The sequence below is a fragment of the Coregonus clupeaformis genome, chromosome 27 (genome assembly GCF_020615455.1).
Source record: "Coregonus clupeaformis isolate EN_2021a chromosome 27, ASM2061545v1, whole genome shotgun sequence".
Classification (NCBI taxonomy): Eukaryota; Metazoa; Chordata; class Actinopteri; order Salmoniformes; family Salmonidae; genus Coregonus; species Coregonus clupeaformis.
The window spans coordinates 11915737-11933537 of record NC_059218.1 but is presented as its reverse complement, the minus strand read 5'-3'; the positions used below and the strand labels follow the sequence as shown (position 1 = coordinate 11933537).

Here is a 17801-nt window from a genome sequence, read left to right as displayed (position 1 = left end):
TTCCATAGTCAAGCAACAGTCTTGCACCATTCCCAGAGAGTTGTGGGAAGGTTGTATGCAAAATAAACATAGGATAAGAACGCTCTTACCAAGCTCTAAGAAATATATGGTTCTCAGAACATTATGTGTTAGCTGGGTTAGACCTCAAACACTCCTGTGTGTTCAAACACAACTCTCCTCTCTTGAACTCTCCATGCCTTGGAGTTCTCCTTCGGGTAATGAGATGTGTCTAACAACTGACTCAAATATTGATTCCAAACCCGTTGATTGGGTTTGCTTTTATCTCTGTCAATGAAATATGAGTTGTTGTCTGAATAGATGAACTACGTGGTTAAGACAGCAACTTCCACAAAGTAAACAAGTTGTGATCAAGCATCATGAAGCTCCAACATAGCCTACTGTTTCTGCATGTTGTTATTATTGTTTGGCCGGGTGTTATAAATCCTGTGTGGTTAGGAGGACTTAGTAAATAATTCAGATCACTGAATATGTCCAAATAGGCCGGTACTATGGACAGTGAGAAAATCTTCACAATATGAAAATGTTGAGTCATGAATGGTCAGGAGATAACACTTCTGTTTCTCAATAGCCACTGTGACAGGAGACATGGCTCCAACTAAAAGCACAAACACAGGAGCAACCAGAGCACTCCTTAGTGAGGTGACAGACTGGACTCGTGAAGAAGCGACAGGGAGTTCAGCAGCTTCAGTCTCAGCCCGACAACACCGGCAGAGGAGACACGGCAGTAACTGCCGCTAACGTTACCGCCACCTTTGACGATCTCTCTCTGAATGTGGTACCTATCCCTATCGGACCCATCCCTCCTCTTGGCCAGTTAGACAGCCACGTGTCGGTCTCAGGCGGGGAGAATACAGGGGCTACCCTCCTGTTCTCTGGGATATTCATGGATCTGGTGAGAATGACGTTCGCAGTCATGGGCTGGCATAAGTACGATGTCAGCCGCAGCTTCGAGTGGACCCAGCTGCTTGGCCCCATCCTGCTGTCTGTAGGAGGCACCTTCATCCTCATCAGCGTCTGTATGTTCAGGATGCTCTCCTGCCGGGCATGTAAGCCAAGATGGCGTAACAGTGCGGTCGTGTATTCTGTAGTGTCCTCGTGTAAATAGGCAGTTTTGTTTTTTGGGGGTATTTTTCGTATATATTTCTCAATCTCACTTTCCATCCTTTAACTAAATATACTTTCCTGCAACCCGCCACACCCAATGTGGAACGGATTCTATTATTTATTTATACTTTTTTATCTAGAACCTCCGGCTGAAACTAGCCAGCTACTTGCTATTAGCCACCGTTAGCGATCTTCACCATTGTCCGTGGCCTGCACTACCTACCAGCCAGCTCTAGCCTGGACAATTATCGGCCAGTCTGCACAGTCTGCATAGCGTGCTATCGACCCAGAGTATATCGGATTTTCTGCCGGAATCACTGGACCTTAACACCGGATCATCGCAACTACCTAGCTGCAACCGAAAGGCTGTTATTGTTGTTGGCTAATCACCACTGTCCCGAAGCAAGCACCAGTTAGCCTTGAAATAGCCTCGAGCCAGGCCCATCTCCCGGCTATCTACCTCTCTGTCAACCGGACAGGACCTCCTAGTGTTGACACGGAGCCCCGCCGATCCATCACGACTGGTCTGCCGACGTAATCGTCTGATCTGGTTTCAACAGGCTTCCCGTTGCGACGACCACGAAGATCCATCTGCTAGCCCCGGCCCGCTAGCACATGCAATCAACAGCCGTGCCTCCTGCTCGCCTGTGCCGTAGCAGCCACCGAACTGCTCCTGGACTCACCTATTGCTGTTCACTGGACCTTATGATCACTCAGCTACACAGCTGATGCCTGCTGTTTATCTGTTTAGCCTCAGCCCAAACTTTCGTCACCATTACCAGCTGTTGTCTTAGCTCTCTCGAATAACACCTGTGATTGCTTTATGCCTCTCTCCCATGTCAATATGCCTTGCCTATTGTTGTTTCGGTTATTTCTTATTGTACTATTTCACTGTAGAGCCCCCAGTCCAGCTCAACCTGCCTCAGATAGTATAGGATTATTTGATGTATCATTAAGGCAAATGTAGGGAGATGCCAAAGGTAAAATATAATAAACATGTTTGATATTTTATAATCCAGATGCATGCTTAAATAAGGAATATAGCCATGTAGTATATGCTGTGTTTTAAATGAATGTATGTGCTCTTTCACAAAAGCTCTCAACAGTATGTGTTACATTAGTTATTTTTTAAGAAGGGGCCTAAGCCACGCAGCCAATAGAATGATAGAATGAGATGCTTCATATAGAAAAAAGCATTCATGACCTTTTGGAGTGGACATTGTGTGACAGCTGGACGTTGAAAAAGAAGGGTGGTGCAGAACTAAAATAAGTTAGGAATTTGCCATAAGGGGGTAACTGAATATGCCATGGAAGTATGTTTGTGCATTTGTGTGGGTATAAAAGGAGCTCTAAGCCAAAGAGAGACAGCCGTTCCATGGAACTGCTTTCGTTATTAGATAATAAAAGTCTAATTGTTGGATTCACAGGCTCCAGTTTCTTGAGAGATATGTTTGAGTTGACTACTTTTGAGTCATATATATTTCTACGACATATTTGGCGAGCTTTGCCAGGAGTTGATAACAGGGGCCAGAGACGGTGTACATCTGCAGTTATGAAACGGCTTGGACGGACCATACAAACAAAAGCGGACGCATTTAATAGGTAAGCCAAGTACTTACTTATATGGTATAAAGTTGTATGGTTCGATCCGGGGCCCGGCCTCAGCAGCAGAATACCAAGTAGGTCTCTCCAAATTTAAGAACCAGAAAATTAGAGACTGGGAGCTTTTGGATTTAAGAATACATGTCGATGTCACTCTGTTGTTCGTCTGAACCGTTTGTTCAAATCATATGATTCATTTGTTCGTCCTGTTGGTCATTCTGTTTAATCCATTGTGATTTGATTGGTTGTGGTCAAGTTGGATGATTCATCTGTCTCATTCAGGTTGCTCATCTGGACAGTCTGATCGATCTGTTTGATTCAATTGCTCAATTCGTGCATTCAATCATCGGGGTCACTCGGCGGCTCATCAGATGCGTCTGTTCGATTCAGTCGACTCATTTGATTCATCTTGCTGATCGCTCTGTCTGGGTCATTTCGGCACGGGCGGCTGTCCAGCTGGTTGAGCGATCAGACAATAACATGTTAAAAAGACCTACAGATACCGCTCTAGACGTGTAGTGGAAGTTAATCATCTTGAGGACTGCTTAGGTAGGTGAAATCCTGTGCAATAACGCTCTTTCTCTGTGTCGTGGAAGTGTATCAGAGAAAGAGGGCCGAATTTACAGGTCGCTTAGGAAAGCGTAGTAGAAGTCCAGGTGTGTCGAGGAAGTGTGTCACCTAGGGGGCTAAATAAATAGAAATCCTGTGGATACCGCTTTGGAGAGCTAAAATTAGCACTCCACAGGGCTGAACGGGCAGGTGGCTAGCTAAATTTGGGACCTACGGTTACCGCTCTAATGAGGAATTCATTGTTAGAGGTCTGCTCGGGTAGGTGGGGCATCATCCTGTGTTGTAGTGATGCCAAAGTTAGGCAGGGTCGATCAGGTAAAAAAGTTAGGTCATCCTGAGTAGGTGAACGGGTTAAATAGCGACAAGGGCTTCAAAATATAGAGAAAGTGTTAAATAGAGTAGGTCTGCTCATCTTGTGTGGGTGAATGGTTTGCTTGGGCGGCTGTGAGTCATTCAACTGTCTGATTCATTTAGGCACAAGTGGCTGCTCATCTGTGTGAGTGACAATAATAAGAAATCCTGCAGATAATAGCCTTTCTGTAAGGAAAGGAACTATATTTGAGGTCGTTTGAAGCTTCTGTCTGATGGAGAAAGGGCGTGCCCAATCTCACATTAGGAAAGAGAAGAATAAATGGTGCGTGGATATTCATTGACAAACTAAGTGTAGAAATTCACATTACCAGGAGGGGTAGAATAAATTCTGTTGGAGGAACAGGTCACGGGTACCGGTGTGATCATATGAAGTTGTAACGATCCCGGCAGTCTGAGTCGGGTCCTGTCTGGTGACTAGTGTTTCTGTTCGTGAGCTCCAGTTTCCCGAGGGGTCGGGAACGCTCCGGGGAGCGCTCTTGATTTCCGCACCTGCATCCCATCAGCAATCTGCACACCTGGTCCTGATCATCACCCTTCTTAGGCTCTGGCCTAACATCCAGTTCCTGCCGGATCGTTAGCCATGAACAGTATGTTTGTCAGCGTATCAGCCTCTGAGCTACTAGTGTTAGTTTTGTTGTTTTGCACCTTGTTGGCTTGCCGTGTACTTACCTCCGTTTGTTTTTATCTACAGTCTCTCACCCGGAACCTTCTCCCAACCTCTGCCTGATGGTCGGCGGCTGCCGAGCCATTACCGGACCAACCACTGCACCCTCAACAACCCATCCACGCCACCCGCTCTGTTCCCTGGATTATTCAACCTCACTCGGGAATCTATTAAATAAACACTCATCTTTGTCTCAACGTACCTTGTCCTGGTCTGCTTCTGGGTTCTGGCTTAGTAAACCGTGACAGAACGATCCGGCCAGTAATGAACCCAGCGGACCTGGACTCTGTTCGCCATGCCATTACCCAGCAGGAGAAGATGTTGGGCCATCATAGCACGGTACTACAGGAGATCGCGTTGTCAGTTCGGAACCTTTCTACCGGTCTGACGGAGGTCCAGAACCAACGCAAGTGTCCGGTGGAGGATCCACTACCGGTTTCACCCATCTCGCCTGCCGCTTCTGAAGTTGTGTCCCTCCGTGAGCCCAAGGTTCCGACGCCGGATAAATATGAGGGGGAGCTGGGAAGATGCCGTTCCTTCCTTATGCAGTGTGGATTAGTGTTCGATCTACAGCCCTACTCTTATGCCACAGACAAGGCTAGGATAGCCTTTGTGATTGAGTTGCTGCGTGGGCGGCGCTGGAGTGGGCTTCAGCCGTTTGGGAACGACAGGATTCCTGCATGGCTTCATACCAGGGGTTCACGGCCGAGATGAAGAAGCTCTTCGACCATTCCGTCCGAGGGAGGGATGCAGCTAGGCGCCTGTTTTCTCTTCACCAAGGAACTCGCAGCGTGGCCGACTTCGTGATCGAGGTTCAAGACGTTGGCTGTGGAGAGTGGGTGGAACGAGGAGTCTCTGCAAGCGGTCTTTTACCAGGGTCTGTCGGAGCAGCTCAAGGATGAGTTGATCTCCTATCCGGAGCCTAGTGACCTGGACAGCTTGGTAGCCTTGTCTATTCGGGTGGATAATCGAGTCCGAGAGCGAAGGAGGGAGAAGCAATGGGGTCCGTCCAATCGATCAGCTTCTCAGTTCCCAGTCGGGTCGGGTGGTGGACCAGAACACGTCGATCATTCTCCACCACAAAGGATTAGTGGAGAGGACCTCTCTCCCGATTCTGAACCCATGCAAGTGGGGCGGCACGGGTTAACCAAGGAGGAGCGTCAACATAGACGTAAGACCAACTGCTGCCTCTACTGTGGTCGCTCGGGACATTACATCTCCACTTGTTCCCCGGCGGTCGTCAAACTGCCCGGCTCGCTAAAGTTGGGAGGACTTTTAGCGAGCCAGTTTCAACCTCTCAGTACCTCTGTCAGACCCCGTTTCCCGGCTACCCTTGTGAACAGGAATCAAAGCTTAGCGATTAACGCTTTTATCGATTCAGGTGCCGATGGAAGCTTTCTTGATGCCGAGTTGGTGGAACAGCTGGGGCTTTCCAAGGAGCAATTGCCGGAAGCCATTGAAGCGACCACTCTGAACGGCAGTAGTCTGGCACGTATCACGATGAGGACTGAACCGGTTAAGATGCGGTTGTCGGGGAATCATTCTGAGATGATTTCGTTCTTCATTCTGCCGTCTTCCCATGTTCCTCTGGTCCTTGGATACCCCCTGGCTGAAGGAACACAATCCCACGTTCGATTGGGTGACGGGCAAGGTAACGAGTTGGAGCCTTGATTGTCATGCTAACTGTCTCAAGACTGCCTGCCCCCACTCGGTTCCCAGTCAGGTGATTGAGGCTAAACCCCCAGATTTGTCCCTGGTTCCCGAGACATATCACGATTTGGGGGAAGTTTTCAGTAAGCAGAAGGCTCTGTCACTCCCTCCCCACCGACCATATGATTGTGCCATCAACCTGTTCCCGGGAGCTGTCTACCCCCAAGGGAAGGTTATACAGTATCTCCCGACCTGAACGTGAGGCGTTGGAGACCTACATCAAGGAGTCCCTAGCGGCTGGTCTCGTTCGTCCCTCGTCATCCCCCTGGGGGCAGGATTCTTCTTTGTGGGTAAGAAGGATGGCTCTCTTCGACCGTGTATTGATTATCGGGGGTTGAATGCCATCACGGTCAAGAACAAGTATCCCCTGCCCTTGATGAGTTCTGCCTTCGACTCCTTACAGGGTGCTACGGTATTCACCAAGCTAGACCTACGCAATGCGTATCACATGGTCCCGGATCAGAGAGGGGGACGAGTGGTTGACGGGTTTCAATACACCGATGGGTCACTTCGAGTATCAGGTGATGCCGTTTGGACTGACCAATGCTCCAGCGGTATTCCAGAGTATGGTGAACGACGTCCTGAGAGATATGATCGGTCTCTTTGTGTTTGTTTACCTGGATGACATTCTGATCTTCTCGAAGGAACCTTCCGACCACGTCCAGCATGTCCGGCAGGTTCTGCAGCGATTGTTGGAGAATCGCCTGTTCGTGAAGGCCGAGAAGTGCGAGTTTCACGCCCACACGACATCCTTTCTCGGGTACATCATCTCCAGGGGAGAGATTAGGATGGACCAGGAGAAGGTTAGAGCGGTTCTGGAATGGGCCCAGCCCGGTACGAGATTGCAGCTCCAGAGATTTTTGGGGTTTGCGAATTTCTACCGCAGATTCATCCGGGGATTACAGCCGTGTGGCCGCTCCGTTAACTGCCTTGACTTCCAGTATCAGGACCTTCAAGTGGAATCCGGAGGCGGATCGAGCGTTTCTGGATTTGAAGAGGCGATTCACCAACGCACCGATTCTCTCTCAACCGGACACGGCCCGTCAGTTCGTCGTTGAAGTGGGACGCGTCTGATGTGGGAGTTGGCGCCATCCTGTCGCAGCGATGCTCCACGGACAGTAAACTCCATCCCTGCGCCTACTACTCTCGTCGCCTTTCGCCTGCGGAGAGGAATTACGATGTGGGTAACCGGGAGCTTCTCGCGGTGAAACTTGCCTTGGAGGAGTGGCGCCACTGGTTGGAGGGGGCGGAGCAACCATTTACTGTCTGGACTGACCACAAGAATCTTGCTTACGTGCAATCGGCTAAACGTCTCAACTCCCCGTCAGGCCAGGTGGGCGTTGTTTTTCGGACGATTCAAGTTTTCCCTGACGTTCCGACCTGGATCTAAGAACGGCAAGGCGGACGCCTTGTCCCGGATGTTCTCCAAGACGGAGGAGAGTGGGTCCAAGACCGAGACTATTCTCCCCCGGAACTGCGTCGTGGGAGCAGTTATGTGGAAGATTGAGGAGGAGGTGCTGGCGGCCCTTCGGACTCAGCCCGGTCCCGGTAACGGTCCACCCGGTCGGTTGTTTGTGCCTGAGTCGGTTCGTCCTGCTGTCCTCAAATGGTCCCACGCCAGCAAGATGGCTTGTCACCCTGGCGTGGCTCGGACAATGGCGTTTCTTCGCAGACGTTTTTGGTGGCCTGCCATGGCCGAGGATACTCGGGGTTTTGTTGCTGCCTGTCCAGTGTGTGCGCAGAATAAGAGTACCAATCGGCCCAGCTCTGGACTACTTCACCCCCTTCCTATTCCCGGCGACCATGGTCGCATCTGGCCCTGGACTTCGTCACTGGGTTGCCCGCTTCTGAGGGGAACACGGTCGTTCTGACTATCGTGGACAGATTCAGCAAGTTCGCCCACTTTGTGCCAATTGCCAAGCTTCCCTCTGCCTCGGAGACGTCCGAGATCCTGGTTAGGAGGTTTTCAGGGTCCACGGTTTGCCCAGTGATATCGTTTCCGACCGTGGCCCTCAGTTTACCTCTGCTGTCTGGAAGTCCTTCTGTTTGGCCATTGGAGCTACAGTCAGTCTCACATCTGGTTTTCACCCCAATCCAATGGTCAGGCGGAGAGAGCCAACCAGAAGATGGAATCCACGCTACGCTGTCTGGTCTCTTCCAACCCCACCTCCTGGGTCTCTCAGTTGCCTTGGGTTGAGTATGCCCACAATACTCTCCCTACATCTGCCACTGGGATGTCTCCCTTCCAGTGCCTGTATGGCTACCAACCTCCCCTGTTCCCTTCTCAGGAGAAGGAGCTCTCAGTGCCTTCTGTTCAGGCCCATATTCGTCGTTGCCACCGGACCTGGCATCGGGCCAGAAAGGTACTCCTTAGAGGTTCGGACCGGTATCAGCTCCAGGCGAATCGTCGCCGGATCCCCGCTCCCACCTATACCATCGGAGATAGGGTTTGGTTGGCCACACGGGATCTTCCGTTACGGACTGAGTCTAGGAAGTTGTTGCGAAGTTCATTGGTCCGTTTGTGGTGGAGAAGGTGATCAATCCAGTGGCAGTTCGACTCAAACTACCGAGGACGCTCAGAGTCCATCCCACCTTTCATGTCTCCTGCCTCAAGCCTGTCTTCCTCAGTCCTCTGTTGCCTCCTCCGCCTCCTCCTCCTCCTCCTCGGATGATCGGAGGGGGTCCTGCCTACACGGTGCGTCGCATCATGGATTCCAGACGGCGGGGCCGGGGTTTCCAGTATCTCGTGGACTGGGAGGGGTATGGCCCTGAAGAGAGGAGTTGGATTCCGCGGCGACAGGTCCTAGATGCGGACCTCATCAGTGACTTCTACCGCCTCCATCCTGGCGCTCCGGGAGTCCGCCCGGTGGCGTTCGTCGGAGGGGGTACTGTAACGATCCCGGCAGTCTGAGTCGGGTCCTGTCTGGTGACTAGTGTTTCTGTTCGTGAGCTCCAGTTTCCCGAGGGGTCGGGAACGCTCCGGGGAGCGCTCTTGATTTCCGCACCTGCATCCCATCAGCAATCTGCACACCTGGTCCTGATCATCACCCTTCTTAGGCTCTGGCCTAACATCCAGTTCCTGCCGGATCGTTAGCCATGAACAGTATGTTTGTCAGCGTATCAGCCTCTGAGCTACTAGTGTTAGTTTTGTTGTTTTGCACCTTGTTGGCTTGCCGTGTACTTACCTCCGTTTGTTTTTATCTACAGTCTCTCACCCGGAACCTTCTCCCAACCTCTGCCTGATGGTCGGCGGCTGCCGAGCCATTACCGGACCAACCACTGCACCCTCAACAACCCATCCACGCCACCCGCTCTGTTCCCTGGATTATTCAACCTCACTCGGGAATCTATTAAATAAACACTCATCTTTGTCTCAACGTACCTTGTCCTGGTCTGCTTCTGGGTTCTGGCTTAGTAAACCGTGACAGAAGTCTATGCAGTGTATTTTGATCAATCTTTTAGGGTATGTTTCTGACATTATATTTGGAAACTTTAGAGGTGATGTAGTATTATGATAAATTGACTACAGTAAAATAATAACTGGGATAGGGTTAACATTCCAAATTTGGGCCCTCTGATAGAATAAAATATTCCTGTAGGTTATACAAATAGTAATTAAGCGTGTTTGAGAACAACATTGTATAAATATGGAATAAGAGTGGTATAAATGGTGTAAGTGAGTCGCACTCTGAAGTTTGAATGATGAGATATAGAGGTGTGTATGATAATTATATATACGGTGGAATAATAAGCTTTTCTTGTAAATGATATCTTGGAGTTTCGTACAACAATGACTGTCATTGAATTTTGTAAGATCAGAGAATAGTGACCAGCATATACGATTCTGGGAGGATTCTATGACTGAGGGGAAGGATTTGGGTAATTTGTTGTTCGTTCCGCTGAGACTAGATTGTGATTAATTGATTTGTGGCAATAAAGAATCATTAGAAACATGAATGGTTTGGTAGATGTGAATATATTAGAATAGAATGAATTTTATGGGAGTGTAATTTATTACGAGGGATTGGATAAAATTATAGGGGTTGACTTGCACGCCCATTATAATTGGAATAAAGGAGGATTAACGTGTCTTTTCAATAAAGCATAGATTCTGCATCGCTGATCAGAGTCTAGGTTTTCTAAGTATAGTTCAACTATGGTTGTGGGTTGTTTAGATTGACGGAACAGTCAGGATAAGACTGGACGATTTAGCAGCCTGCGTCTTTTCAGACTGAAGGACTCACTTATTCAACGGGAAAGATGGAGGAGTGACTATAGTCTAATCAGAAAGGACAGTTACATACATTTGAATAGCGGACTGGCAATTGCGATAGAGTTATGGCCATCATTTGAATTGTTTAGGTAGACTGGAATAAAAGTAAGGTCTTTTAATAATATGAATATAAATATACTATTAGTTATTGTTGGGTTGTGAATAGACTTTTCTAATGCCATGATCTAGTTCTCGGGTAAAAGAGAGTCGTACTTGCTTGACTGTATCGAGCTGAAAGAGATATTTGAAGCAAGTTGAATAGTTGGATGGAAAACATTTATGTGACAAATTCTAATTGTTATTACTTTATTCTATAGATGCGTGACACTGTGATGTATGAGAATTGTTGGTGAATTCTACAATGATAATGTATTTTCGTTACGTGAACCAGGGGATGCAAGGAGCTTTGGCTATTATGCTGAGGGAATAGCACCAACTTATAGTGAGTTCTAGATTTGTTGAATAAACAAACTTATATTTTAAACTAAAGTAATGCAATAGGCTACAATTATAACATTATCAGTAAAAGGTACTATACGCTCATCTGTGGTCCTCTGTAGCTCAGCTGGTAGAGCATGGCGCTTGTAATGCCAGGGTAGTGGGTTCGATCCCCGGGACCACCCATACACAAAAATCTATGCACGCATGACTGTAAGTCGCTTTGGATAAAAGCGTCTGCTAAATGGCATATTATATTATTATTATTATACTAATTTACCCTCTAAATACACCTCCGCTGTCTTTAACCAGGATCTCAGCGATCACTGCCTCATTGCCTGTGTCCGTAATGGGTCCGCGGTCAAACAACCACCCCATATCACTGTCAAATACTCCCTAAAACACTTCAGCGAGCAGGCCTTTCTAATTGACCTGGCCCGGGTATCCTGGATGGATATTGACCTCATTCCGTCAGTAGAGGATGCCTGGTTGTTCTTTAAAAGTGCTTTCCTCTCCATCTTAAATAAGCATGCCCCATTCAAAAAATTCAGAACTAAGAACAGATATAGCCCCTGGTTCACCCCAGACTTGACTGCCCTTGACCAGCACAAAAACATCCTGTGGCGTACTGCATTAGCATCGAACAGCCCCCGCGATATGCAACTTTTCAGGGAAGTCAGGAACCAATATACACAATCAGTTAGGAAAGCAAAGGCTAGCTTTTTCAAACAGAAATGTGCATTCTGTAGCACTAACTCCAAAAAGTTTTGGGACACTGTAAAGTCCATGGAGAATAAGAGCATCTCCTCCCAGCTGCCCACTGCACTGAGGCTAGGAAACACTGTCACCACTGATAAATCTACAATAATCGAGAATTTCAACAAGCATTTTGCTATGGCTGGCCATGCTTTCGACCTGGCTACGGCTGGCCATGCTTTCCACCTCCTTCACCCAAATTCAGATAGCTGATGTTCTGAAAGAGCTGCAAAATTTGGACCCTTACAAATCAGCTGGGCTAGACAATCTGGACACTTTCTTTCTAAAGTTAGCCGCCAAAATTGTCGCAACCCCTATTACTAGCCTGTTCAACCTCTCTTTCATATCGTCTGAGATCCCCAGAGATTGGAATGCTGCTGCGGTCATCCCCCTCTTCAAAGGGGGTGACACTCTAGATCCAAACTGTTACAGACCTATATCCATCCTGCCCTGCCTTTCGAAAGTATTTGAAAGCCAAGTTAACAAACAGATCACCGACCATTTCGAATCCCGCCGTACCTTCTCCGCTATGCAATCTAGTTTCCGAGCTGGTCATGGGGTGCAACTCAGCCACGCTCAAGGTCCTAAACGATATTATTACCGCGATCGATAAAAGACAGGACTGTGCAGCCGTCTTCATCGACCTGGCCAAGGCTTTCGACTCTGTCAATCACTGCATTCTTATTGGCAGACTAAATAGCCTTGGTTTCTCAAATTACTGCCTCGACTGGTTCACCAACTACTTCTCAAATAGAGTTCAATGTGTCAAATCGGAGGGCCTATTGTCTGAACCTCTGGCAGTCTATGAGGGTGCCACAGGATTCAATTCTCGGGCAGACTCTATTCTCTGTGTATATCAATGATGTCGCTCTTGCTGCTGGTGACTCTCAGATCCACCTCTACGCAGACGACACCATTTTGTATACATTTGGCCCTTCATTGGACACTGTGTTAACAAACCTCCAAACGAGCTTCAATGCCATACAACACTCCTTCCGTAGCCTCCAACTGCTCTTAAACACTAGTAAAACTAAATGCATGCTCTTCAATCGAACGCTGCTTGCACCCGCCCACCCGACTAGAATCACTACTCTCGGCGGGTCTGACTTAGAATATGTGGACAACTACAAATACCTAGGTGTCTGGTTAGACCGTAAACTCTCCTTCCAGACTCACATTAAGCATCTCCAATCCAAAGTTAGATCTAGAATCAGCTTCCTATTTTGCAACAAAGCCTCCTTCACTCATGCTGCCAAACATTCCCTCGTAAAACTGACTATCCTACCGATCCTTGACTTCGGCGATGTCATTTACAAAATAGCCTCCAACACTCTACTCAACAAACTGGATGTAGTCTATCACAGTGCCATCCGTTTTGTCACCAAAGCCCCATATACTACCCACCATTGTGACCTGTACGCTCTCGTTGGCTGGCCCACACTACATATTCATTGCCAAACCCACTGGCTCCAGGTCATCTATAAATCACTGCTAGGCAAATCCCCGACTTATCTTAGCTTATTGGTCACCATAGCAACACCCACCCGTAGTATGCGCTCCAGCAGGTATATCTCACTGTTCATCCCCAAAGCCAACACCTCCTTTGGCCACCATTCCTTCCAGTTCTCTGCTGCCAATGACTGGAACTAACTGCAAAAATCTCTGAAGCTGGAGACTCTTATCTCCCTCAATAACTTTAAGCATCAGTTGTCAGAGCAGCTTACCGATCACTGTACCTGTACACAGCACATCTGTAATTAGCCCACCCAACTACCTCATCCCCATATTGTTATTTATTTCGCTAATTTGCACCCCAGTATCTCTATTTGCACAACATCTTCTGCACATCTATCACTCCAGTGTTAATACTAAATTGTCATTATTTTGCACTATGGCCTATTTAATTCCTTACCTCCATAACTTATTACATTTGCACACACTGTATATAGATTTTCTATTGTGTTATTGACTGTACGTTTTGTTTATCCCATATGTAACTCTGTGTTGTTGTTGTTTTTAATCGCACTGCTTTGCTTTATCTTGGCCAGGTCGTAGTTGTAAATGAGAACTTGTTCTCAACTTGCCTACCTGGTTAAATTATGGTGAGAAAAAAAATGAAAAAAGCAGGACAATGATGAAGAGCTGTCCGAGTAACTGGAGATCCCAGGGTCCTGCCAATCCATTGTGTTCAACGGGACCAATCAGCCAATAATGTTTCACAGAGCTACGGTGGTGCAGTATATCCCGGCTCCATATGGATTGGTGACACAAGAAGTGAATCCATCCATCTGACGCCGATGAAATTGGCGGCCTCGCGACTAGCTCTTAGGAAACTTTACGGTATTTTGTTTTTTTATGTATTATTTTTTAAATTATTAGCTCAGAAAGTGTTTTGTATCATTATATACAGCCGGGAAAAACTATTGGATATCAGAGCGAAGGTAACTCACCAGAACTACCAGCATTACGACCAGGAATACGACTTTCCCGAAGCAGATCCTTTGTTTGCTCTCCCCAGGGCAATTTAACTGATTCCAGCGGCTGACCCAAAACATCGCCGGCGGAGGAGAGGCACTCAGAGTGGCCTGCTGGTTCGACTTAGGAGGCGTGCACACCACCCACCGCTTCCAAGTATATTACTCGCTAATGTTCAGTCTTTGGAAAACAAAGTCGACAAGCTCAGGGCAAGGATTTCTTTCCAGAGAGACATCATGGCCTGTAACATACTTTGTTTCATGGAAACATGGCTCTCTCGGGATATTCTGTCGAAATCGGTCCTGCCAGATGGGTTCTCAGTTCATTGCGCAGACAGAAATAAATATCTCTCCGGGAAGCAGAAGGGCGGAGGTGTGTGTTTCATGATTAACAACTCATGGTGCAATTATAGTAACATACAGGAACTCAAGTCCTTTTGTTCACCCGACCTAGAATACCTCACAATCAAATGCCGACCGTATTATCTCCCAAGATAATTTTATTCGGTTATAGTCACAGCCGTGTATATCCCCCCTCAAGCCGATACCACGACGGCCCTCAAAGAACTTCACTGGACTTTATGCAAACTGGAAACCACATATCCTGAGGCTGCATTTATTGTAGCTGGGGATAAGAACAAAGCAAATTTAAGGACTAGGCTGCCGAAGTTCTATCAACATATCGACTGTTGTACTCGGGCTGCTAAAATTCTCGACCATTGCTATTCGAACTTCCAGGATGGTTATAAGGCCCTCTCCCGCCCTCCTTTCGGCAAATCTGACCACGACTCCATTTTGCTCCTCCCTTCCTATAGGCAGAAACTCAAACAGGAAGTACCCGTGCTAAGTACAATTCAATGCTGGTCTGACCAATCGAAATCCACGCTTCAAGATTGTTTTGATCATGCGGACTGGGATATGTTCCAGGTAGCTTGCAAAAATAATTTAGACGAATACACTGAAACAGTGACTGAGTTTATCAGGAAGTGTATAGGAGATGTTGTGCCCACTGTGACTATTAAAACCTACCCTAACCAGAAACCGTGGATAGATGGCAGCATTCGCGCAAAACTGAAAGCGCGACCACCGCATTTAACCATGGCAAGGTGACTGGGAATATGGCAGAATACAAACAGTGTAGCTACTCACTCCGCAAGGCAATTAAACAGGCAAAAAATCATTATAGAGACAAAGTGGAGTCGCAATTCAACAGCTCAGACACGAGACGTATGTGGCAGGGTCTACAGACAATCATGGACTACAAAAGGAAAACCAGCCATGTCGCCGACACCGACGTCTTGCTTCCGGACAAGCTAAACACCTTCTTCGCCCGCTTTGAGGATAACACAGTGCCACCGACGCGGCCCACTACCAAGGACTGTGGGCTCTCCTTCTCGGTGGCCGACGTGAGTAAGACATTTAAGCATGTTAACCCCCACAAGGCTGCCGGCCCAGACGGCATCCCTAGCCGCGTCCTCAGAGCATGCACAGACCAGCTGGCTGGTGTGTTTACGGACATATTCAATCTCTCCCTATCCCAGTCTGCTGTCCCCACATGCTTCAAGATGGACACCATTGTTCCTGTACCCAAGAAAGCAAAGGTAACTGAACTAAATGACTATCGCCCCGTAGCACTCACTTCTGTCATCATGAAGTGTTTTGAGAGACTAGTCAAGGATCATATCACCTCTACTTTACCTGTCACCCTAGACCCACTTCAATTTGCTTACCGCCCCAATAGATCCACAGACGATGCAATCGCCATCACACTGCACACTGCCCTATACCATCTGGACAAGAGGAACACTTATGTAAGAATGATGTTCATTGACTACAGCACAGCATTCAACACCATAGTACCTTCCAAGCTCATCATTAAGCTTGAGGCCCTGGGTCTGAACACCGCCCTGTGCAACTGGGTCCTGGACTTCCTGAGGAGCCACCCCCAGGTGGTGAAGGTAGGAAACAACACCTCCACTTCGCTGATCCTCAACACCGGGGCCCCACAAGGGTGCATGCTCAGCCCCCTCCTGTACTCCCTGTTCACCCATGACTGTGTGACCAAGCACGCCTCCAACTCAATCATCAAGTTTGCAGATGACACAACAGTAGTAGGCCTGATTACCAACAATGAGACAACGAGACAGCCTACAGGGAGGAGGTGAGGGCTCTGGGAGTGTGGTGCCAGGAAAATAACCTCTCACTCAATGTCAACAAAACAAAGGAGATGATCGTGGACTTCAGGAAACAGCAGAAGGTGCACCCCCCTATCCACATCGACGGGACCGCAGTACAGAAGGTGGAAAGCTTCAAGTTCCTTGGCATACACATCACTGACAAACTGAAATGGTCCACCCACGCAGACAGTGTGGTGAAGAAGGCGCAACAGAGCCTCTTCAACCTCAGGAGGCTGAAGAAATTTGTCTTGGCACCTAAAACCCTCACAAACTTTTACAGATGCACAATTGAGAGCATCCTGTCGGGCTGTATCACTGCCTGGTTCGGCAACTGCACTGCCCACAACCGCAGGGCTCTCCAGAGGGTGGTGCGGTCTGCCGAACGCATTACCGGTGGCAAACTACCCACCCTCCAGGACACCTACAGCACCCGATGTCACAGTAAGGCCAAAAAGATCATCAAGGTCAGTTCAGGTGCATCAAAGCTGGGACCGAGAGACTGAAAAACTGCTTCTATCTCAAGGCCATCAGACTGTTAAATAGCCATCACTAGCACATTAGAGGCTGCTGCTGCCTATAAAAATCACGGGCCACTTTAAGAAATGGAACACTAGTCACTTTAATAATGTTTACATATCTTGCATTACTCATCTCATATGTATATACTGTATTCTATAATATTCTACTGTATCTTAGTCCATGCCGCTCTTTCATTGTTCGTCCATATATGTATATATTCTTAATTCCATTCCTTACTTAGATTTGTGTGTATTGGTATATGTTGTGTAATTATTAGATATTACTTGTTGGATATTACTGCACTGTCGGAGCTAGAAGCATTTCGCTACACCCGCAATAACATCTGCTAAACACGTGTATGTGACAAATAAAAGTTGATTTGATTTGGGTTTCATCCCAATGGTGGCTCATCCATTGGGGTTCCCAGAAACTTGCCACCTCAATACTACACTGTGTGCCCATTGAGTAACCCAGCGTTTACAGGAGAAAACAACAGCCCTCCAACCAAAGGGTCAGACTGCAGACAAGACTGCAAACATAGCAGGTAGGCACATATGAATGAATGTACAGGCCAGGTTAGACCTGGGTTCAAATAGTATTTGTTTTCGTTTCAATACTTTGAGCGTTTGATTGAGCCTGTCTAGAGTGCCAGTTGGGCGGGGTTTGTTGGCACGTATGAGACTATTCAATTGGTTCCATTGCACCAGGCAAGCGCAATCAAGCACATTGTTTGGAAGATTTGTCTGTCATAGTGTGACTCTTAATCTACAAGACAGCAAAAGGTACTCAGGTGGATGGTAATACATGGCTAACGAGTTAATGTTTGTTAGGGACGATAGTGAGCTACTGTTTAACACCATGTTCCTCAAAATAGGTCTGAGGGCAACAATTTAAAGGGGAATAGTTCATTAGCCATGGCCTGTTGACATTGGAAGATTACTGAGAGGGCTAGTTTGGTTGTCACACAATTGTCAACCAAGTGTGAACCAATTTACTTTCATCGATGTGCCCTTAAACAAGGCACTTAACCCTAATTGCTCCTGTAAGTCGCTCTGGATAAGAGCGTCTGCTAAATGACAATAAAATTAAAATAAATCTGTTCTCTCTTTACTATGGTGTCC

At 47.5% G+C, this 17801-nt stretch overlaps 1 protein-coding gene across 1 annotated transcript; it reads left to right on the top strand.

The window, feature by feature from the left end:
* Window positions 1-606: 606 nt before the first annotated feature.
* tmem174 (transmembrane protein 174) lies at window positions 607-13802 on the top strand. Its single transcript, XM_041851665.1, has 3 exons — window positions 607-660; window positions 836-1067; window positions 13678-13802. The coding sequence occupies exons 1-3, from the start codon at window positions 607-609 to the stop codon at window positions 13800-13802; spliced, it is 411 nt and encodes a 136-aa protein (XP_041707599.1).
* The last annotated feature ends 3999 nt before the right edge of the window (window positions 13803-17801 follow it).